This window comes from Centroberyx affinis, unplaced genomic scaffold (assembly GCF_046629955.1).
Source record: "Centroberyx affinis isolate AG114_WGS23_722 - 3 ecotype Tasmania unplaced genomic scaffold, CSIRO-AGI_Caff_v1 ptg000166l_1, whole genome shotgun sequence".
NCBI lineage: Eukaryota > Metazoa > Chordata > Actinopteri > Beryciformes > Berycidae > Centroberyx > Centroberyx affinis.
The window spans coordinates 335,256-355,606 of NW_027278863.1; the positions used below are offsets into that span (position 1 = coordinate 335,256).

The window sequence follows — 20,351 nt, forward strand, 5'->3', positions numbered from 1 at the left end:
GTCATGGCACAGCAGCTTCTGTGTGTGCGGAAGGTGGTGTGATGCAAGAGTGCAATTTACTGCCAAATGCCTGTGCCTCATGACTGTTTATCAGCGGACAGTAAAAACATCACATGAAAAAATTACAGTTCCAAATGGGTATTTAGTTACTTGCTGTCATTCTGACTAGAATTCTTTGTCTAAAAAACCCTATTTGGAAAACAGGGACTTTAGTAATTTAGTGATTAATAAAAGTATTCTGACCTTAGATACTGCTGTCTCGGCAACTAGCTCATAATCATAATTGTACAAAAATGTACTTTTATCCATCAAAAGCAGCAGAGAATTTTATTTTATTCCATCACCAGTCATGGAGTTATTTATCCCACACACACGCATACATATACACATACATAAATGCACACATACAGACAAACCAGTTATGACTAATTCATTAATTTTCCCATTCATGTTACTGCAGGCTTCTTGAGACAGAGTTAGAGCAGATGAGATTTATCTGATGTGTCACGCTGACAACCCCCTTCAAAAGAATAGAGCTTTGGCGTCAAGCCACATCAAAAGGTCACCATATTGCTCCCTTTGAGGGAAATGTCACTGTCAAACTGAGTCAGATATAAGAACAGAGAGAGTCCAGCAATCCATGATTTCTCTCCTCTGACCTTACAGGAGAGTACCTGTCTTTTCTACTTTTTTAAGTCTTTTTTGTTATTACACCTCCATTTAGCATTATTCATTAACACTTGCTTAAATCTGGCATAAGGTTCTTTTAATGAAAGTTCACATAATGCTCATGTAACAGAGTTGTTATTACATGTATAATTACACTACACCTGTTATTTTAATTTGTAGCTATACCTGACAGTTTTCTTCTACCTCCACTTCCCACCTCCTGCACCCGCCTGCACCCCTCCTTCTCCTAGCCCCCATAAACTTCCTGTCCCCCCTTCACCTCTCCCCTTTTGCTGTGTTCCCCTATGGGAGAGGTGGGTGTCATTTTTCCTCCCGTATTATCACAATCCATCTTATAGTTTCTTATCATTCACATTTCTATTTTTGTTATCCCTACTGTCATAAAGTCTGGATGCACCTGTTAGTTTATAGATTGTCATTTATTGGCCCTTATATAAAGTTATATTTAACAACAAAATCTGCTAGCTAAAAACTGTATGAGTTAAGCTAACGTTCCCCCTTTTTTTCTTCATTAATTTCATTTGTGTAGGAGCTGGAGTGACATATTCACTTGGAGGATTTGTTTTGTTTTATTTCATGTCAGGTATGTTTACTGTGTTTTATTGTATATACCGTATATATTTTTAAGTTTTGCAGTACCACTGGAGTAGCGTCATACCGTAGTTTAAGCCACAATCCTGTGGTGACGATAGCTTCCCGCGTTTGCTGTGTTCCCCTATGGGAGAGGAGCTGGAGTGACATATTCACTTGGAGGATTTGTTTTGTTTTATTTCATGTCAGGTCAGAATAAACGGACGTCAGGTCTAAAGACATCCTGGTTTTGGATCCTTCCTTCACCTACCACACAACGCAGAATTTCACCGGTTACACTCAGGCACATTAACTTTCCTTAACCTTGTGGTATTCACTTAAATTGAAATGTGGAAAATCGCAATTGACAGCAATCACTTCCAACATTAACAAAACATCATTCCATTAGCCTGATTTAATTCAAATGTTGTTGACCTGGGAACCCGCTGCTAGTCATTAAAACTATTGCCTAAAAAGAACAAGGAGGTTGTTTTCTGTGGGAACTGATGAATTAAGATTTTGACCAGGACAAGCTTATTGGTATGCCTCCCAATACAGCCTTACTATAGAACTACATTATGTGCTCCACCTTCTTTTGGTTTTTTTACTTTTTGTCATTACACTCTTGCATACCCAGCAAAAAAGCCCCCTTTATCCAATTAAGTACCCTTTCACCAAATAGAAAAGGTAATCATATTTGCCTCAAAGGTGTCCATAATTGTGAAGTTTGTCTATTTTCAATTAACACTAATCACAGTTGTGAAATTAACCTTTCTACAGCCGCTTGCTTTTAAATTAAATTTTCTCAATTTCAATTATCACAACATTGAATACAACTCTTAGTAGAGTTGGGTTTAGGGCTCATCTATACCTGGAGTGCCAATAATTATAGAGGACAGTGCTTGTTACCCCACCTAGTGGTAATGAATTTTGAATGAAACAAAGCAGATCTGATTTAAGGTTGTTTGGGAGGAAAAACAAGCTCATTAAAGATAGAAATAGAGGTTGATTTCTCATGTAATTTTACTGTTATATAAAGGTCATAAGAAAAATGATGGCAGTGTGTACATAGGAAATAACAGCCCTTTGTACAAATGCAGGAGATTAAAAAAAAAGGAGCAATTCTATTTTATAGCCAATAGATGTCAGTCTCCCCCATATTTTCATGGATCTCAGAAACCCAGTGACTCCACAAATGGGGGGAGATGGTAATAACTGAGGAAACCCCAAACTGGGGTGTTTGTCTTGTGCTGCAAACTGTATCACACCCTGTGTTCACTGAGGCTGTACAGTGGGGAGAAATAGGTGCTTTGCATGCTATTATGTGAATCAATATCCTTATATTCTCTCCAGAGGTTGTACCATTCTTTGATTTGACTCTCCCTATACTGGCAAGAGACAAGTTTCCACCAGGCCCACCTGAGCTTGAATGGTGCAGGAGGACCAGATGAAAGTCTGAACTTCAATAGAACCAACTGTGCTAGAATATCCTATCATGCTGCACACCAAGGACTTTTATTTTGGTTGAAAATAATTTCTTTTTTATTTTCACATCCAGCCTACTGTTTGCCCTCGAGCTCTTTTGCCTTATCAGAGATATTTCTAGTGAGAGCACACCAGCATTGCTCATACTATCAAAGTGTTGTTTTTTTTTCTTTTGGCATTTCTACTTTAGGATAGTGGAGAGAGACAGGAAAGAGAGAGGGGATGACATACAGCACAGGCCAGATTCAAACCTGAACCGCTACGACAAAGACTTAGCCTTAACACATGCTCTAGCAGTTGAACCATCCCGGGCCGCCCCATCAAAGTGTTTTTATAGGTAAATTTAGTGTGAACTTCACTCAAACATAAATCATTGAATGCAACAATTTTGTTAACCTTTGTTAGATTGGATTTAGTTGGGATTTTTTTTTGCCTTTTTCTTGTTTTATTTCATTTTCTTATTTTTGTTGGCTAAATTGAACAGTACACTTCCAGGAGAACTGTTTTTTTTCCCCATCTGAATGAACAGTTTGAGCACTGAATTTCATCTAGGTTGATAATGACAGTCAAGCAATTAAAAAAAAAAAAGTTATCTGTTTGTTCCCTCTACGTTGTGATATTATTGTTCAATTAAAACAGTTAACATCTCAAAAACATTGCTATTCATCAAACTCCACACTGCTGATGACATTCAGAATCACTTCATGAAGTTTTCAAGTAATTTCTCCAGGTTTTGGTAGTTGGCACATGGGGTAACAGGCACCAGGGTGGGTAGCAGGCACCAGGGTGGGGTAGCAGGCACCAGGGTGGGGTAGTAGACATCAGGGTGGGGTAGCAGGCATCAGGGTTGGGTAGCAGCAGGCATCAGGGTGGGGTAGCAGGCACCAGGATGGGGCAGCAGGCATCAGGGTGGGGTAGCAGGCACCAGGATGGGGTAGCAGGCACCAGGGTGGGGTACCAGGCACCAGGATGAGGTAGTAGACAGGGTGGGGTAGCAGCAGGCATCAGGGTGTGGTAGCAGGCATCGGGGTGGGGTACCAGGCACCAGGATGAGGTAGCAGGCATCGGGGTGGGGTAGCAGGCATCGGGGTGTGGTAGCAGGCATCGGGGTGTGGTAGCAGGCATCGGGGTGTGGTAGCAGGCATCGGGGTGGGGTAGCAGGCATCGGGGTGGGGTAGCAGGCATCGGGGTGGGGTAGCAGGCATCGGGGTGTGGTAGCAGGCATCGGGGTGGGGTAGCAGGCATCGGGGTGGGGTAGCAGGCATCGGGGTGGGGTGGCAGGCATTGGGGTGCCGGTAGCAGGCATCAAGGTGGGTAGCAGGCATCAGGGTGTGGTAGCAGGCATCAGGGTGGGGAGCAGGCATCAGGGTGAGGTAGCAGGCATCAGGGTGGGGTAGCAGGCATCAGGGTGAGGTAGCAGGCATCAGGGTGGGGTAGCAGGCATCAGGGTGAGGTAGCAGGCATCAGGGTGGGGTAGCAGGCATCAGGGTGAGGTAGCAGGCATCAGGGTGGGGTAGCAGGCATCAGGGTGGGGTAGCAGGTACCAGTGTATGCTCTGACTATAAAAAATTCAGAAAGTAGAAAACTGTCTCGCAGAGTCGTGTCATTACACACTTCCTGCTGTTAAACATTTAAAATAAAACAACCATACCATCTGGGTGGAAATGATTTGCAGTAGTCATAGGCTGAAAGACTGAGCTCGCCATCCATACTGCTGAACCTGAGGGGAAAGGGAAGGCATGTCAATAGATACATCCAGCTGTAATGTGAATGGGGAATGTGTGTCACATTAGGAGATTGGTGTATACCAGTGAATTCTGTCCAACTCCATTGGGGTACGTTGTTGTCCAAACGTAGACCTTAGGTCAATGGGGAAATCAATGTAATTTTTGGTAATATTGTTTTTTCACAGTCAATCAGTGATCTGGGAGAACAATATGAATGTAATTCATACATTTCATTCATTCATTCATTCATTCATTCATCCATTCATTCAATGGCTCACTCTGCTCTACTCTAAATATGAGTATAACACAACATGGATGTATCTCCATATATTGTTTTTACCTATTAAATGGTATTCAGAACTTGTATCCCCGCAGTGTCCAAGGTCGCTCAGTGATATTACAATCAAAAAATGAATGAATTCCAGGCTATGATGAGTAAATGGTGGGTAATTGATGGTGCATGGTACATTGATGTAAGTTGAAATAAGTTGAGATGAGAGATAAGTTGAAATATCAAGACAATTTCCTACCATAAACACTGGATATGCCTCTCTTTGAAATGGCCACATTGACATTATAAAAGCAGCAGACACCTCCTTACCTTGTTACTTATGAATACCAGTGAATGGGAAGAGACAAGTGATTACAGCCTCTGAGACTGTACAGCCGGCTATTTCTGGGACTGAACATTCTGCATTATTCTTTCTTGACCTTTAGCAAGATGGAAAAATGTCTGAAAAACATTCTCTCGATTTGTTCTCTACTGCAAGTCCACACAAGAAGACCATGTTCCACATTTTCTCCTTACATGAGCGTATTCTTATCGAAACGACTGAATTACACTCAACATTAAAAATAATTGCCGATTAAATCAGTGTATGCGTCATCCATGGGCTAAAAATATTATATTATGTATATGTATATCACCCTTTTCATCAAGTTGATAGTCAAGTATATCTTGTGGTTAGAGCTAAAATAGTTGATTTGCTTTTTGAGCACATAATTGCATTTCAAAATGCAAATATTTTCCTAAAACATATCAAACATCCCTTTGAAACATTTTTGAATATTCATTAATGAATATGAATTAATATTTTTTTTGTTAAAATGTAGTTTAAACTATATTTACCCTGGAACCAGAATGTCTAATGACCATATGTTCATGGTTCATGGGGAGAATAGGTAAATCAGATTTAAGGGGAAGGACTAGTTTAGCTGTAATTACCTTACCACCACATCTTTACTTTATAATGAGTATATAGGAGTTCATACCTAAACTGTCTCAAAATATTTTGGTGTTACTTACATTAATATATAGCTGGTTATTCGATATATATTTCAAAAAGTGTAATATTATTAATTTTCAATGTTTACCAAACATTTTGAGCACATGCATGGGTGTATTTACTCACATCCTCATATTTCTGTGGAATTTACTGTCTATACAGTAAATGCATCCTAAGTCCTGCCTCTGTAATAATCAACAACACACATCATGATATCATGGCCATTCAATGCATTTATTTCTGATATCTTAAGTAGAATTCACTCATTTTTGCAGATCTGGCAAGAAAATGGCAGATTAAATATTACACGCCAAAAGGCTTGGAGACTTTTCATTTCATCACAATACTTTTAACAGGAACATACAAATTCTGACACTAAGAAAGCTCTCTTTCACCATCACTGGGGTGTCGATTATACTATTTTCCATCAGGCAAAGCCATTCTTTTGCAACAATTAAAAATATATAAATAAACAAATACAGGTTAATCAGCTCCTCAGAGATGTGCACTTTTATTGAGTGGCAGTTCAAGTTTATTAAAATTATTCTTTCACAAAGTGGCATGTCACACATTTCTGGGAATGGCAGTACAATTTAGAGTGACAATTCCATTTTGGCCTCTGCTTCATCACTTAATTTACACCATGGTCTGATAGTTTTCAGTTTTCTAACTTCAAAAGTTTGTGGAAGTCGTTTTAGCACATTGTTTGGTACAGCAGATAATGACAAAGTCACAGGAATAATAAAGCTCATTTTTTCTGCAGTATACTCCTTTTATTTATCCTTTTTCAGCAGAACAGGCAGTTCAACCTCCTTGTGTATTTATTCTATTCAGACAGGGAGTAAGCACAGAGGGCTGACATAGATGGATCATAGTACAGAAAGTGCCATCGCAATTGGGAAATGAACCCTGGCCTCCGTAACAGATTCCTACACGAGTCTCAGAATCCATATCTCATCCTTAAAGGTGAGCGTTCTGCCTACAGTGTTGATGATGCTGGGGCAATGGATCTACTGGAAATTATTTGGTTAATTTATCAAAGCTGCAAGCAAGTTGTGCTAAATTTACTCACACACACACACACACACACGCACACAGGTAACACTTAAGATAAACTCCAGTTTATAACACATTCATAACACTTGAAGGAGCGCTTCATTAATCGCTATATGGCACATCCTTGAATGCTCATGCAATCCTTATTTTATCTGTCACTGGGGGTCCATGTACTACTTACATAGTTTGTGACAGTAGCAGCATAGCAGTGGAACAGTGTGTCAATTTATGTAATGAAATTTCCCAAATAAAAGCTCTTCAATTGCCATTTTTAACAGAAAATCATGCCGTGGGGTTTGCCAGGGAAATCAGTGTTGTGAAAATATTCTTAGCTAGTAATTGACAGCTAATCAACCAATAGCTATGGAACTAGCAGTAGCTAATTGGTTGAACTTACAGTAATATGCAAATGTCCAGAGGAGAGGATGAGAAGCACATTGAATGGCGGGTAACACAAAGGGCTTCGCACAACATTGTCACAAAAGCTTGCTTCAAATTTCCTCCCTATAAATCAACAAGCCCTTCCACTGCTAGGGCACGAGTGGCACAAGTATTACATGAACACTTTGTTAAAAATGATAAATTGGTTGAATCAGTATTCAGAAATGTAGGTGGTAGCTGTTTTGAAACTCTTGATCACGTGTTATCAATGTGCTCTAAAGCTCGAGTCTCCCTCCTACCGCCATACACACGCACACAATCAACCCCCCACCCACACACCCACACACAGACATAAGTGCATCCATACAACTTAGTGCACACATACAGTCGCTAAAAACCTCAAACAATTTAACCTGCAGTAATTAACGACCGCATTTATCAGTTGGATAAATCATTCAAACAAGACAAAACATAGATGCTTGTTTTTAATGAAACAACATTGTGCCATTAGAGGTATTTTATCTGTAACTGCAATCATAAGTACAAACATAAGAAATTACTGTTAAAATAGCAGCAGCAGTATGACTTCAATGTTGACATTTACTGAGCATTTAATTTGATAAGCAGACATTTTGAATGAGCAAAAGATAAGAGGCATCAGAGCATCACGGTCATTGAAGCCTATTTAACCAAATGAAAAAAAGAAGCCCTCATTCATCTTTTCATATATTGCCAAACAGATTGGATTTGAGGGAATGGAAACTATCGGGCAGAGGAGATGACGGACATGTTTTATTTCTCGACTGTTTGATTTGAGGCTGGTCTTTGTAGACTGGCAGTCTGCTGGCATTAGAGCTCCCTCACTGCCCACGGTGCCGTTGCCGTGGGCTCGACAAACATGTAAAAGCAGCCAGTGTGACGGGGAGGGGCGCGAGAGCCGCATGCTGATCACCTCATTCACAGTCAGGCCGCACACCAGACACACTGACATATTTCATCACCTGTAGTATTTACCAACTTTTCATCTCTGCAACCCACTACTTCAAAAATGAATCAGTCTTTATCACTTTAATAAAAGCATGTTTTTTCTTGTCATGGAGTACTTGAGCACTTCTTTCTATTTGTTATGTAAAAACTTAATGCCTTAGCAAAGGTTCAGGGCAAGACAGAAATGAAAGACGGGTGATTTTCTTCAGTAGGTAATCCCTTCTTTGTGACTCTATGATTGACTTTCTATACCAGTGTGTACACAGATAGCAGCTGAACAGGAACTGCAGAATTTCAGAATTTACTGTAAGTTGAAGTCTGAGAGTTGTCTGGAGAATATGTTGTCTTTGGGAGAGGTGTTACAATCTGCAAAGTTGCACTCAAGAGAAGAATGTATTGCACTGTAAGCAAAATATCAGCATCAGAGATATACTATAATTTGGACAAAAAAATAACAAGAACAGGTACTGCACTTACACGCATAAGAAGTGATCTTCAGAGAGGGTTTCATTGGCAAAAAAACATTTTCTTGTTTATTTACTTTGGCTTTTATCTTTTGGAAGTCACTCTCCATTCCCCAATTGTAAGTATAATGTGGACATGTGACATGCAACAATAAGTTCTTTCATATATTTTTCAAGTGGAATAATTTTTCTGCCAGTTGCAACAAAAACAATGACTGACATTCACCCCTTTGCAGTGAATGTGAAAACAAAACAAAACCACTGCAGTCTATAAGCAGCTTCTTCTGATTGTTTCTTCTTTCAGCTTAATTGACTGTCTTTAAATAGTTATCACAATCCGCGTGATGATGAATAAGCAAGGCAAAGAAATACATGAGGAAAAAAAGATTAATAACCATTACAAAAGAATCAATAAAACCATACATTTAAAGATTTAAGACACCAAAGGGCACTCCAAGGCAGAGCTGCTGTGAGACTCACAGACTTGGCAGTTTCATGACCATAAAGAAACTAGCAGAGCACTTGGATCACATTGAAGCTGAGAAACAGATAGATGCAGTAGATAGATTAAAAGTGAGACAAAAAGAGAGAGATAGAATATGAGAGAGTCAAAGTACACACTGAAACTGTTCTGTGGGGAATCTCCAGTAGCTCCTCTCTCTCTTGCTCTCTCTCTCTTTGTGGGAGCACGCCTCACCAGCGGGCCACTTGGCTTGTGTAGTCCTCAGTGGTGGTGGGGAACTCACCGTCGCCCCCTTTACCAAACCCTCCCCCTTTCCCGCCTCTGTTTCCATCCCCCCTGCGTTTGGGAAACCAGGACCTGCCCTGCTCTCGTTGCTCCCGGAGCCAGCGCCTCTCCTCGCGCCTCTTCGAGCGCACCTCCTGGTGCTCCCGCTGGCGGGTGAACTGGAAACGCTGGAGGAACAGGTCCTTCGCATATTCGTACAACTGCACGTCCAGAAAGTTGAGCTCCTCGATGCGTCTGCGCACGGGCTCGCTCAGGTCCACGTTGGCGGCGCGCGTGCTGTTAATCTGCGTGAAAGCGGCGATGAAGCGCAGGCTGAACGTCCGCTCAAACAGGTACTGCGTCTTGCGCTGGAACTCGGTCAGGCCGTAGAAGGCCATGTTCTTCAAGTTGCTCATGGCGCTGCTCAGCAGGATGTGGTTGCGCTCGCTCTCGTTCATAGAGGACAGGTTGTAGCAGCCTACCAGGCTGAGATCAGCCAGCATGCGGACTTGCCGGTTGTTGGCCAGGTTGGACGGGCAGTTCATGAACTCTGTCAGGGTGACACCGGACCAGTCGTCCCCGCTGTAGCAGGTGGGCAGCTCGTCCTGGGTGGGCGAGCGCCCATCGCACATATGGAGGGAGGTCTTCCACGTGGCTCCGCGCTGCACATGCTTCCACTCGCTCAGGTAGCGGGAGACTGGGTCGCGCAGCATGGTGATGTAGTAGAAGTTCCTGCAGCCAAAACAAACACAGTCAGAGAGCTGTGAGCACATCAACATCACAGAGGGCTGCCCTGCATTGTGCTGACAGATGGTGACTTCTCTGACTATGTATCAAACTTCAAGGTTGAATGCTAATTGGCAAACTGAAAGTTTCCCTAATGAGATTATCAGAGAGTTCTCTCTCTGTTGCCCTTGAATATTAAGCCTTTGCATCAGAGAGATATAAGTGATCAAACAAAGTGCAGCTAGAAGTCACTTTTTCATCCCACTGTTTTTTCATCCCTGCCAGCATTGAGAATAATTGAGAATGAAGACATAATGATTATCCCATGTATATAACAGAAATCAAGCAAAACTGACCTACCAAGTCCTGAACCTCTCAGTGTTTAAGAATAATGAGGTTTCAGTTTTGTGTGGCTCAAATCTTTTGCGGTTTTAACTGGGTATTCTAGCCATCATTTGTCTACCAATCACAGCAAGGCTTTTTAGAGGAGAAAATGTATTCCACTGGCATTTTGGTGGTGAGGAGCTGGTAAATGAGTGCTATTCCTTTTTATACACACCACTGCCTCTCCTCCAGAGAGTGACTATCTCCTCAATCCTTGTAAGCCTAAGGACAGCCACTGAACATGGAAGACAAACGAGGAAGCTTTACTTCGATTCATCAGTTTTCTGCAGTGCCAACATAAGGACATTCAAAGGAGAGAATGCTGCCGAGGCTCATTGGGTGAGGAAGGAAAGCAGCCAGCCTCTGCCCCGAAACACATAACAGTGTTTTTGTTAACCAGTGTGAAAACAAAACACCTTTGTAGCGGCTGAGCTGAACAGTCATGATTTACTTATCACTCAGCAGAAACTGACAACTAGCTCTATGGGCACACTTAAGTTTGTCAGTCAATATTTTGGTGAGTGAATTTCACATGGACTGACATTTACAAAGAAACATGTAGAAAGTTACATCTGCCCTTCATCCCAAGGTTGAGGACCTCCAAGGAGATCTATCAGTCTGCTGAACCACAGGTATGTCAAAACGTGCTCAGATGGAGAGCAGAGATGGGACAGGTGTTGGCCAGGCGAACCTCTCCTAAGGTGATGTCCTCTGAGTGCCATGTGAATATTTAATGAGGCGACCCCCAGAGAACAGTCTGGGCGGATAAAGTGGAGTGCGCCGCTGAGATTTCACACTGACTCCAAAGCTGCTCCACGCTTCAGTTCTTTCCACACAACAAACATCCACACAGTCTCACACCCAGGAGTGGAAATAGGAGGGCTACACATACAGTGTGTGCACAAACAATCTCGCAGTCTCGGGTGCTTATTTGTCTGTGTTTGCTAGTCCTTCAGGGTCGGATCTAAAGAGGATGATAAGCTGAAAACTGTATTTTGAAATTGTCCACACAATAGAATATTCTGCAGAAACTTCGCTCTAGTTATTTTTGTTTCAGTCTGGGGCGAACACACTGAGTTCTGTTCGTTGTCTTGTCCTCTAACAACTACTTGTTCTGTTTTTGTCCTTACCCGTCCTGTTAAATCAGCCCTAAGTTCTTCAAAGATAAAAGCAGTGAGATTACATCATGGTCATGGTCAGAGCACGAGTCTGCTACAACTCACCGCCCATGATGAGTCTGAAAATATTATTCAGTGTGGTTTGAAGGGGACTGTCTACGAGTGTCCGCTACAATACCACCAGGAAATGGAAAAAATCAACCCAAATAGCAGAAAGGTCCTACAATGTTTCAAACTTAAAACTATATAATTACAATATAATATAATTATTTTAAAAAACTGAGTAAAGATGATGAAAATAATCTGGTTTTAGTTATATATTTGCATTTTAGCGGTGCCAAGCCAGGTGATGTCAGCCTCATTACAGGCTGTCAAATATCATGAATCACATTTCCTCATTTCTCTGCCACTGGAAGCACGCAAAGCAGATGTGATGCTTTTATGGAAACTGTAGGTGGGATCAATTTGCAGAGACTGAGCCTGTTCTCATTTCAAATTCATACTTGTAGTTACGGAAAGGAATGCGGCGTAAGTTTTGTATGATATTCTATGAATTGAGTGAAACAGGAGATGGAGTTCAGGTGATAGTAGTGAATGATAGTTTCACATTGAAATAGCGCAGTGGGAAGTAAGAGTGTGGAGGTCAGGATGTTGGATAGGTGTAATACTTGTCTTCAACTCAGGTGACACAGGTTCTATTTCCAACTCATGAAGTTTTCTTTTGTAAGTTCATTTTCAGCTGAGGTTTTTTTATTTAGCCATGACCAAAGCCTTACCCTTAGCTTAACCAAAGTTTAACCTTAACCTAAGTTGTTTTAGTGATAGATAGGTAGGCATAATATAGTACAAATCAAATGCGTAGGTGTAGTATGAATCAAGGGTGTCAATACAACAACCATAGGAATGTTGTATGAGAACACGTTGAAAGACTCCATTATTGTATCAGAGATAATTTTTTGGCTTTCTAAACCTCAGAAAATGTCACAGTGCACAAATAGAAATATTCTCTGACTCAACAAACTACAAGATGACCAAAATATATGTCTTGAGTTTATTTGGGGATGATTTGTCCTTAAAGTGCCATAGGAATACCCCGTCCGACTAGGCAACCCAATATGAGTCAGGCAAGAAGTTGTGATTAGAGCCCCAGTGGCAGCAGCTGCATCCTGGCACTTACTCCTGGAGTGGGCTGGCTGCAGACACATCCTCATTAGACTGTCTCTGGGACATAAACACATGCAGCAAGTGTTGTCTGAGCGCACTCAACAGCCCAAAGGTCAGCTGTGTGCACCATCAGTGTCACAACGCATCAGCGTCAACCGGTCTGCAGAGCTGTCTCAGGGAGCCTTTCCCTGAGTGATACAGATGGACTTCTAACGGGGGGGGGGGGGGGTGGGCAAGCTAACAAGCTAACCTTACCTCTGGCCTATTTTATAATCAATATCATACCCATAGTCTTATGATACCCATCATACAGGATTAGAAGCCAACAGTTGTTATTTTTTGCTAGAAAAACTCTACACCATGAGGATGCTTTCCAGTAGATGCTTGTTACTGTAGAAGCACAGCGATTACTGTAGTAAGCAGCTTTAATAAGACATCATTTTAATAATGTAGACGCTCGTGTAGCGACACAGTGACAGAGCCAAGAGTTCCCAACCCATTCTAAGTGTTTAAGTCCAGAACCCTGCTGAACTCTAGTTAATCATCGATCAATAATGGATGGGAGGCATATTGCAACTCACTCAGCCCCTGAATACTCATCTCTAAAGCAGCAGCACCAGCAGCATGACTCCACTGGAGCATAGCCTAAATAGGGGTCATTAAAAGGAGATGGAAGAGGAATGGAAAAGTATGGATCAAAATGGAGACTAAAGCGAGGAATGATAAGTGGATAGAGCAAAGTGCCAAAGCTGACAGGAATACTGAAGCTTGGTGTCAGTTTTCACGGATGTGGTTAATGGACATGGATAAAGTTTGATAAACACTCTTGAAATACAGAATGCATCTAAACTACGGTGATGTTTGACCAACACGTGAAAAAAACTACCATGTCTAACAGCAATCTGAGAAAATTATATGATTTGATATTAAGACATCGTAAACCATTTGATTCTCAGTTAAACTGAGAATCTTGTTTTGTTGAGTTTCAACCTCAGTGCTCTGACAGAATATTGGCTACCTGGAGTATGAAGGACAAAATAGGTCAGCTTCCCATTAGGATTGACACTAGACTAGCCCCTTAACTCACAATTTCCCCATACAGCAGAGACACAGCAGAGCAGACGGTACCACTGTTCCCCCTCGCCCAATGTCAGCACAACAGCCAACTGGCTTTTAATTGCCCATAATTAGCCTCAATGACATGATTTCAGCCTGCTGCCCCTCCATGATTGCACGCTGCTAAAAAGGACATTGTACTTAAAGCCTCAGCACATTGTCTTTGAAAGTGGAGGAGCTGAATTCACTTGTCAAGATGTTCCAGTGTGGGAGTTGGATATTGTTGCAGGTGCTTGAGGGTGGGCCAGACAACAGGGAAAAGCAAAACAATAACTATCTCTCTGAGTTGAGCAGAACTTTGTTCAGAGTAAAGGCTAACACAGTGAGCAGTAAATAAGTAAAGACAGACCATGCCCCAGTACAGCAGTGAGACTGACTGATATTGTTGGGATGTGGGGTGCTGGTGTAGGGGGGGGGGGGGGGGGGGGGGTATATCTCCCAATTGAAGCAACTGCTTCTGATTTCTTCCCCAAGAGGTATCACACAATCTGCTCAGTTACTGTCCAGCAACTTCTCTGATTTATCCTCCCTTTAGAACAATAGCCTTCATCTCTCTGTTCATTAGATCACTGCAGTCCAGAAGAACTGAAAAGAAATAGTGACTTTTTCTTTTTTAACATTATTCTTTGGGCATTTTTGTCTTTATTGGACAGTCACAGTAGAGAGAGACGGTAAGGATTGCAGGATGACATGTGACAAAGGTCTTAGTCAACTGAGCCACCAGGACGCCTCTGGACTGTAATTTTAATCATAATCTATCTTCATGTTGTGCAGCTGATTAAACCCACTCAACACCTGTTTTTGCCTTTCATCTTTGACCTGGCGGATGCTCAAATTCAGTGCCTTATCTGAGACGTGCCCTGTGGCCATCTCTTCAGAGCCTCACAATTTCACTCCCATTGCAAGGGTCAGACGTATGTGTTAAAGGAAAAATCCTCCTTAAAACACTAACCCTGTTAAAAACAGCTATTGGTGATTTAGCTTACATTTCTAGGCCCATTTTAGGGTTTAGTGGTGTATTTTTCTTATTTTTCTTGTCAGATAACTGGCCAAACTTAGACTTAGATATTTCCAGCACTGCTACAATGGAGTTAGATGGCAGACATTTTTTCATCTATCTAAAACATTAACAGTAAAACTCATGTTTAGTTGTCAGTCCCTCAGAATCGAAAGAGCAAGAGCTTCTTTCTAGACTCACCATTTTGCACAGAAGTTCAACAATCATACAGGGAGAAATCCATCGTAGAAAAACCAATAGATACCAATTTTTCCACTGACAGTAGCCTCAATAGACTATAATGCAATACAGCCACAAGCCATGTTGCATTTTGAGTAAAGGACGGCTTTTTTTCGACTGGAAAAACTCTTACCCTCTTGCTCTTATTATCGCTATTGCTCTCTCCGCCTGCAAGTAAAACCCACAGTTGAAAGCAGCGAGTTCATACCTGTTCTCTGGGGCTTGTCAAAAAGTCATTCTGGGAAATGAAGGAAATCACAGAAGTAGATGTAGAAGATGAGGCAGGTTGAGGGAAAGTGGGTTCACCAAAAAAAGTAAATTACACGCGTCATCACAAAATAACTCCTGGAACACACTGAACATCATAAATTGATGATGTATAACGGCTGGATTTTTTCCTTTAATACTTTTAATGCAAGCTGATTCTTTGTGCAGCATTTCACTGCAGCTAAGGGGACATGAAGTGACAGAATCAACCTTTAACTTGCCAGATCATCAAAAAGGGTAGATATTTTGAGATTTCCTTTAATACTTCTAGCCAGAGAATATTCCTGATCCTTTAAGAAATAGCTGCACACAGAATGGGATGCCTCATTGGCAAAGGCATATTTTCACTCTCAATGTTATTCAAATTAATGATACTGGAACAGGACAGTGGGTAAAAACAATCTGTCTCTGATTGCCTGTTATTTATTGAGCACAATAGAACAATCGTACTGTCCTCTAATGATTCCAGCTATCTAACTCAATTCTAACACTCGTTGACGTTACCCCAAGAGGCAAATACAACACACGTAGAGATGAATGTTTCTTGTCTTGAATGTCTTGTGATGCTAGAGTGCAGTGGGGACCCGATGAGTACTGTTATACCTGGGGAAAAGCTATTCTTGTAATTTTGCACCTCACTTGACTTCTGCCCTTTTCTCCACTCTGCTTCTCCTCCACGTCCTACTGACATCAGCGTTCCCCCAGGACCCACAACCTTTTCTTAAAGGTTGTCGGATTAATCACGCTGCTGATTTCACTCGTCAATCTTCCTCTATGTCTCTCATGTTTATCTCTCCCTATGTCGTGCATCGCTTCTCTCCGTTGCCTTCCATTTGAGGCAGACCGTGGTTCTCCTTCTTCATTCTTTGTTTTGTGTTTGGCTGTTTCCAAGAGACCACTGATGCAGGAAAATCTCAGTAATGATAAAGGTTGATGAAAGAGAAATGCAACACAGGTTGACAGTCTGATTCTGTCAGGACAAATATAGTCTAATATATGTTTTTCTTCCTCAAGATCTGAAATAAAAGAAGGGGGAACATGAGAACCACTGTAGGCAAGCTGCTGCTGAGGAAATCAGTTGTTAATAAAAACACTGTGCGACCATATGAGACAGTGTATTATAAAATAAGTGCAGAGAGACAGCTTGTGTAACTATTTATGTAGTTCATGTTCTCTTCTTTTATTGCATTACATCCATCCGTTCATCCAGTCATGGCCATGGCTGCAGAATCCCAACAGGCAGCATCTAGTTGTTCTCCTACAACCCTCAGACATGATGTGGAGCAGCACATCTGACTAGAGATCATGTCAGGCCTCAGCAGTCAACAGCAGGACATTATGGGGATATGGGTATGCCGGTGGTGCTGCCCTCGGCTAAACTGCCACAGCTCTCTGAGAGACGGCCTCAGCAGTCCTGCTCAGCCCACAAACAACACTGCATTCACATTCTAAGCACTCTGTATACACCAAAATACACAGGTCCCATAATAGAACTGTACAAGTATAGGTGGCAAGCATTGCTCATGCACTTCACCGTGTCTCCAGTGCAATGAGAACTGCATTTCTCAATTTCATGGTATAATTTAACAAAGGACCTGTTAATGTAAGCAACCCAAATTATTATTACTGTCAGCATTGTGGAAATTTGACTAACACACAAAAACCCTCCCTCTGGTTGTCAAACAGATTTAGAATTCCAATCTACTTCCTGGTGTAAATGATGTCACCTACACCACGTTTTAAAGGGATGGTGGACTTTGGTAGTACCTTGGGTTGTGTAGCTTCCTGGACATGATATAACCCCAAAATCACTGATTCTCTGTTATCTGTTGCTTCGGGGCAGATTGGAGAATTGCGTTTTTTTCTCTTTCCATTCACTGCCATTATATGGCGAAACAGGTCTGAAAATCACACTTTTAGCACATAAACGAGCGCGAACAAAGCAGATTCTGACAATATATAAAAAAACTAGTAATCCTGCTGAAATGTTTTTAAATGAATCGCTTTCTTCATTATTAAACCAACAAGTGTAACACAGAAATCTGGTCGTATGTTATACTTGTTCAAACTGAAAGGTTTAATAACATAAAGAAAGCGATTTTGGGGGTATATCATGTCCAGGAAGCTACACAACCCAAGTTCACCATCCCTTTAATGAATGCTCTGATTGGTCAACAGTATGCATAGTTAATCAAGTGCCCCATAGTCTGCCAGACAAGAGCCAGCCAGCCAAACTAGACCATCTAACCATCAAAAATTGAAAAAAATATGCTCACTGTGTTAGAAACAACATCAAACTTGGAATCATTGCACTTGATGTTTAGTGTTATTGTAGTGGCACTGTAATTAAGCTGTTGTGAAAAGTCTGGCAATGAGCAGGGGGCTCCAAACTTGTCAAAGATGGTGTAGAGGACAAATTGTCTTGGCTTCATGTCTCAATCTCATTAACACGTGAGATGAGTCCTGAGGGAGGAATCTGTTCCCCAGCAGGTACGACAGCACTATAATATGAGTCACAACGTGAGTCCACCTGTAGAACCGCATGATACAAGAACACAATATGCAGCTCGACTTTCTCTATAAGCAAAGGCTGAGAAGTGCGCTACAGTGCTTTTCACCCTGCCAGGATCGTCTCCCTGAAGATTGCCTGGCAGGGTTCCAAGGTATAATTTTACTATCAATGTGGCCCTGTAGCCTGGGGCGAGGCACTATAAATACTACCCTCCTGCTCCTATACCAGCAATACAGTAGGCCCCACTTCTAATTAAGTGAGTATGTCCTATTCTGAATGCAGGCACATTGCTTTCTGAAACACTAGGACGTTATGCTTGAGTGTCAACATCATGCATTGAATGCGAAGTAGAGTGGGAGGAACGATCGCATGGTACTTGCATTCACGTTCATCCGAATCAATGCATTCTATATTTTTTTAACGAATGCTCATTCAAAGTTAAATGAAGTAACCCTGAAATACTTTTCCAAATGGTGTATGCCCACATTTGATCTAGTCTTTACAGATCTAATGACCCATAGTATTGTGTCCGCCATCCCATAGGGAAAAGCACTGAGTGGCAGGAACAGCACAAAGAAGAGCAATTGCATCACAGCTTTTGGAAGAGGTTTCAATTTACAATCTCCTGAGAAAGAAAGAAATAACCTTCAAAGAAATGTGTTACCCACCAGAAGCTGCAATCCTTTATTGTTTTTTATCAGTTTGAGCCTACAGTATTGCCAAGGACAAATGTTGTCAGACTTTGCTGCTTGTTATCTTCTGTAAGTGGGTGAATGTCTAACAGATAATACCGCTTGGGGATCACCTTTTGTAAACTTTTTGTAAACACTTGTTTGTGTCCTGTCTTTGTCAAAAAGCATTGTCTTGTTTTGTGTGACAAGATAAAACAGTAACTGTGTGTAGTATAAAATCAATCCTTGATTGAATACATTTAAAACATGTATTCCAATATACAGCCTCTTCATCTTGTTTAGTCTCTACAAGTCTCTGTAACTGATAAGATGCAGAAACTAAATGCACAACAGGTACATTTAGTTCCTCCTGTCATTATGAACATAAACTGTAAACGGTGCCATAGAGCTTGGTTATTTAGCGTTTGATTTATTTTGAGGTTCTCTTGTTGCGCATGGCAGATTTTTCCACTTAACAGCAAGACCCATTTCCCACGGCTTCCCTTTTCTATCATAAACAATGGACTAGAAGGACTCGGTAGAGCACAAACCTCTGCAAACCTCCGAACACTGAAAAATTATCCAACTTGCAAAGCTGCAACCTCCGTAACAGTTCATGTTTGTTTATTGTTTGTCTTATGGGTTTGATTTTCTGAGAAAGTAGCATGTGAATGCTATTGGAATTGAATTGAATGCTGTTGGATTTCTCACCAGCACATGAACACAGCACATAACACATAACACAACAGTTATGACTAAAAAATGTTGGAAATCCCAGATCCGGATCATCACCAAAATCGAATCAACTGATCTTTGAGCCAAGTACTATCTGTCCACCAAATTTCATCCAAATCTACTATTATCTACTATCCAAATGTTTCCATTTTTGAGGTATCTTGCTAACCAACAGACAGGGTGAAAACACAACCTTGTTCCAACTTTCTGGGTAGAGCTAATAAAATAATGAATAATAAATAATAAAACCAGACTGCCTGAAACAACCAGTTACCACAAAGTGAGAAAGGTTTTAGATGAAGGAATATGATCATTTATAGCTTAAAACTGCAGGAGTGGCCAGTCAGATCAATAGATGTTTCTTGTCTCAGTACTGAGGCAGCTGATTGTTCAAACATGCTCCAGGGGAGAGAGGTGATTTGAGGATATTCAGTCTCAGAAAATCTATTGCAAATATGTCTGAAGATGTTTCAGATGTTACTTGCACCAAAGGAATCATCAGGCATGTTTGGCAGGACACTGGTGTATAAGTCATTCTCTATCACAAGGGTAAAGTAGTGTAAATGTTTGGCGCAGTTTGACTGTTACACTGAAGCACATTTTTGTTTTAAGGATCTGTGATACACATCATGTCTTGCATGTCACTGATGTTCTCAGCATAAATCTGCATTTCCGCCATTACATTTCCAATATTTTTCCTGGAGAAAACGCTGCTTGGTTCTGTCACATGGTCATCAGGGAGAATCCTAATGCTATAGCCCATGGCCCACACTGTGCCAAGGAACATTTAGCTGTCTACTTGACATTCATAGTCTGCAAGGCTTTCATTTGCACAAAAATCACTGCGTATGAAGGCAATTTAGCTCTCTCATTAAAAAGACATAAATGCCTCAGAACTTAATGGCATCTCACAGTAAAAGAGTGAGCCTTCAGAGTTTTGAGATTACATCTTAAGATTTTCACGCTTATAAAACAGGAAGGGCTGTTATCAGCTCAGTGTTGCCTTTTCATCACAATTTGGAAGGAAATGGCCAACAATAAAAGTGTG

General features: G+C 41.3%; 1 protein-coding gene across 1 annotated transcript in view; it reads right to left on the reverse strand.

The window, feature by feature from the left end:
- Positions 1 to 9,339: 9,339 nt before the first annotated feature.
- The window catches only part of hs6st3b (heparan sulfate 6-O-sulfotransferase 3b), a 50,181-nt gene continuing 39,169 nt past the window's right edge, over positions 9,340 to 20,351 (reverse strand). The window contains exon 2 of the mRNA XM_071533609.1: positions 9,340 to 10,105. Within this exon, the coding sequence (XP_071389710.1) occupies positions 9,340 to 10,105 (766 nt within the window). The remainder of the gene's footprint in view (positions 10,106 to 20,351) is intronic.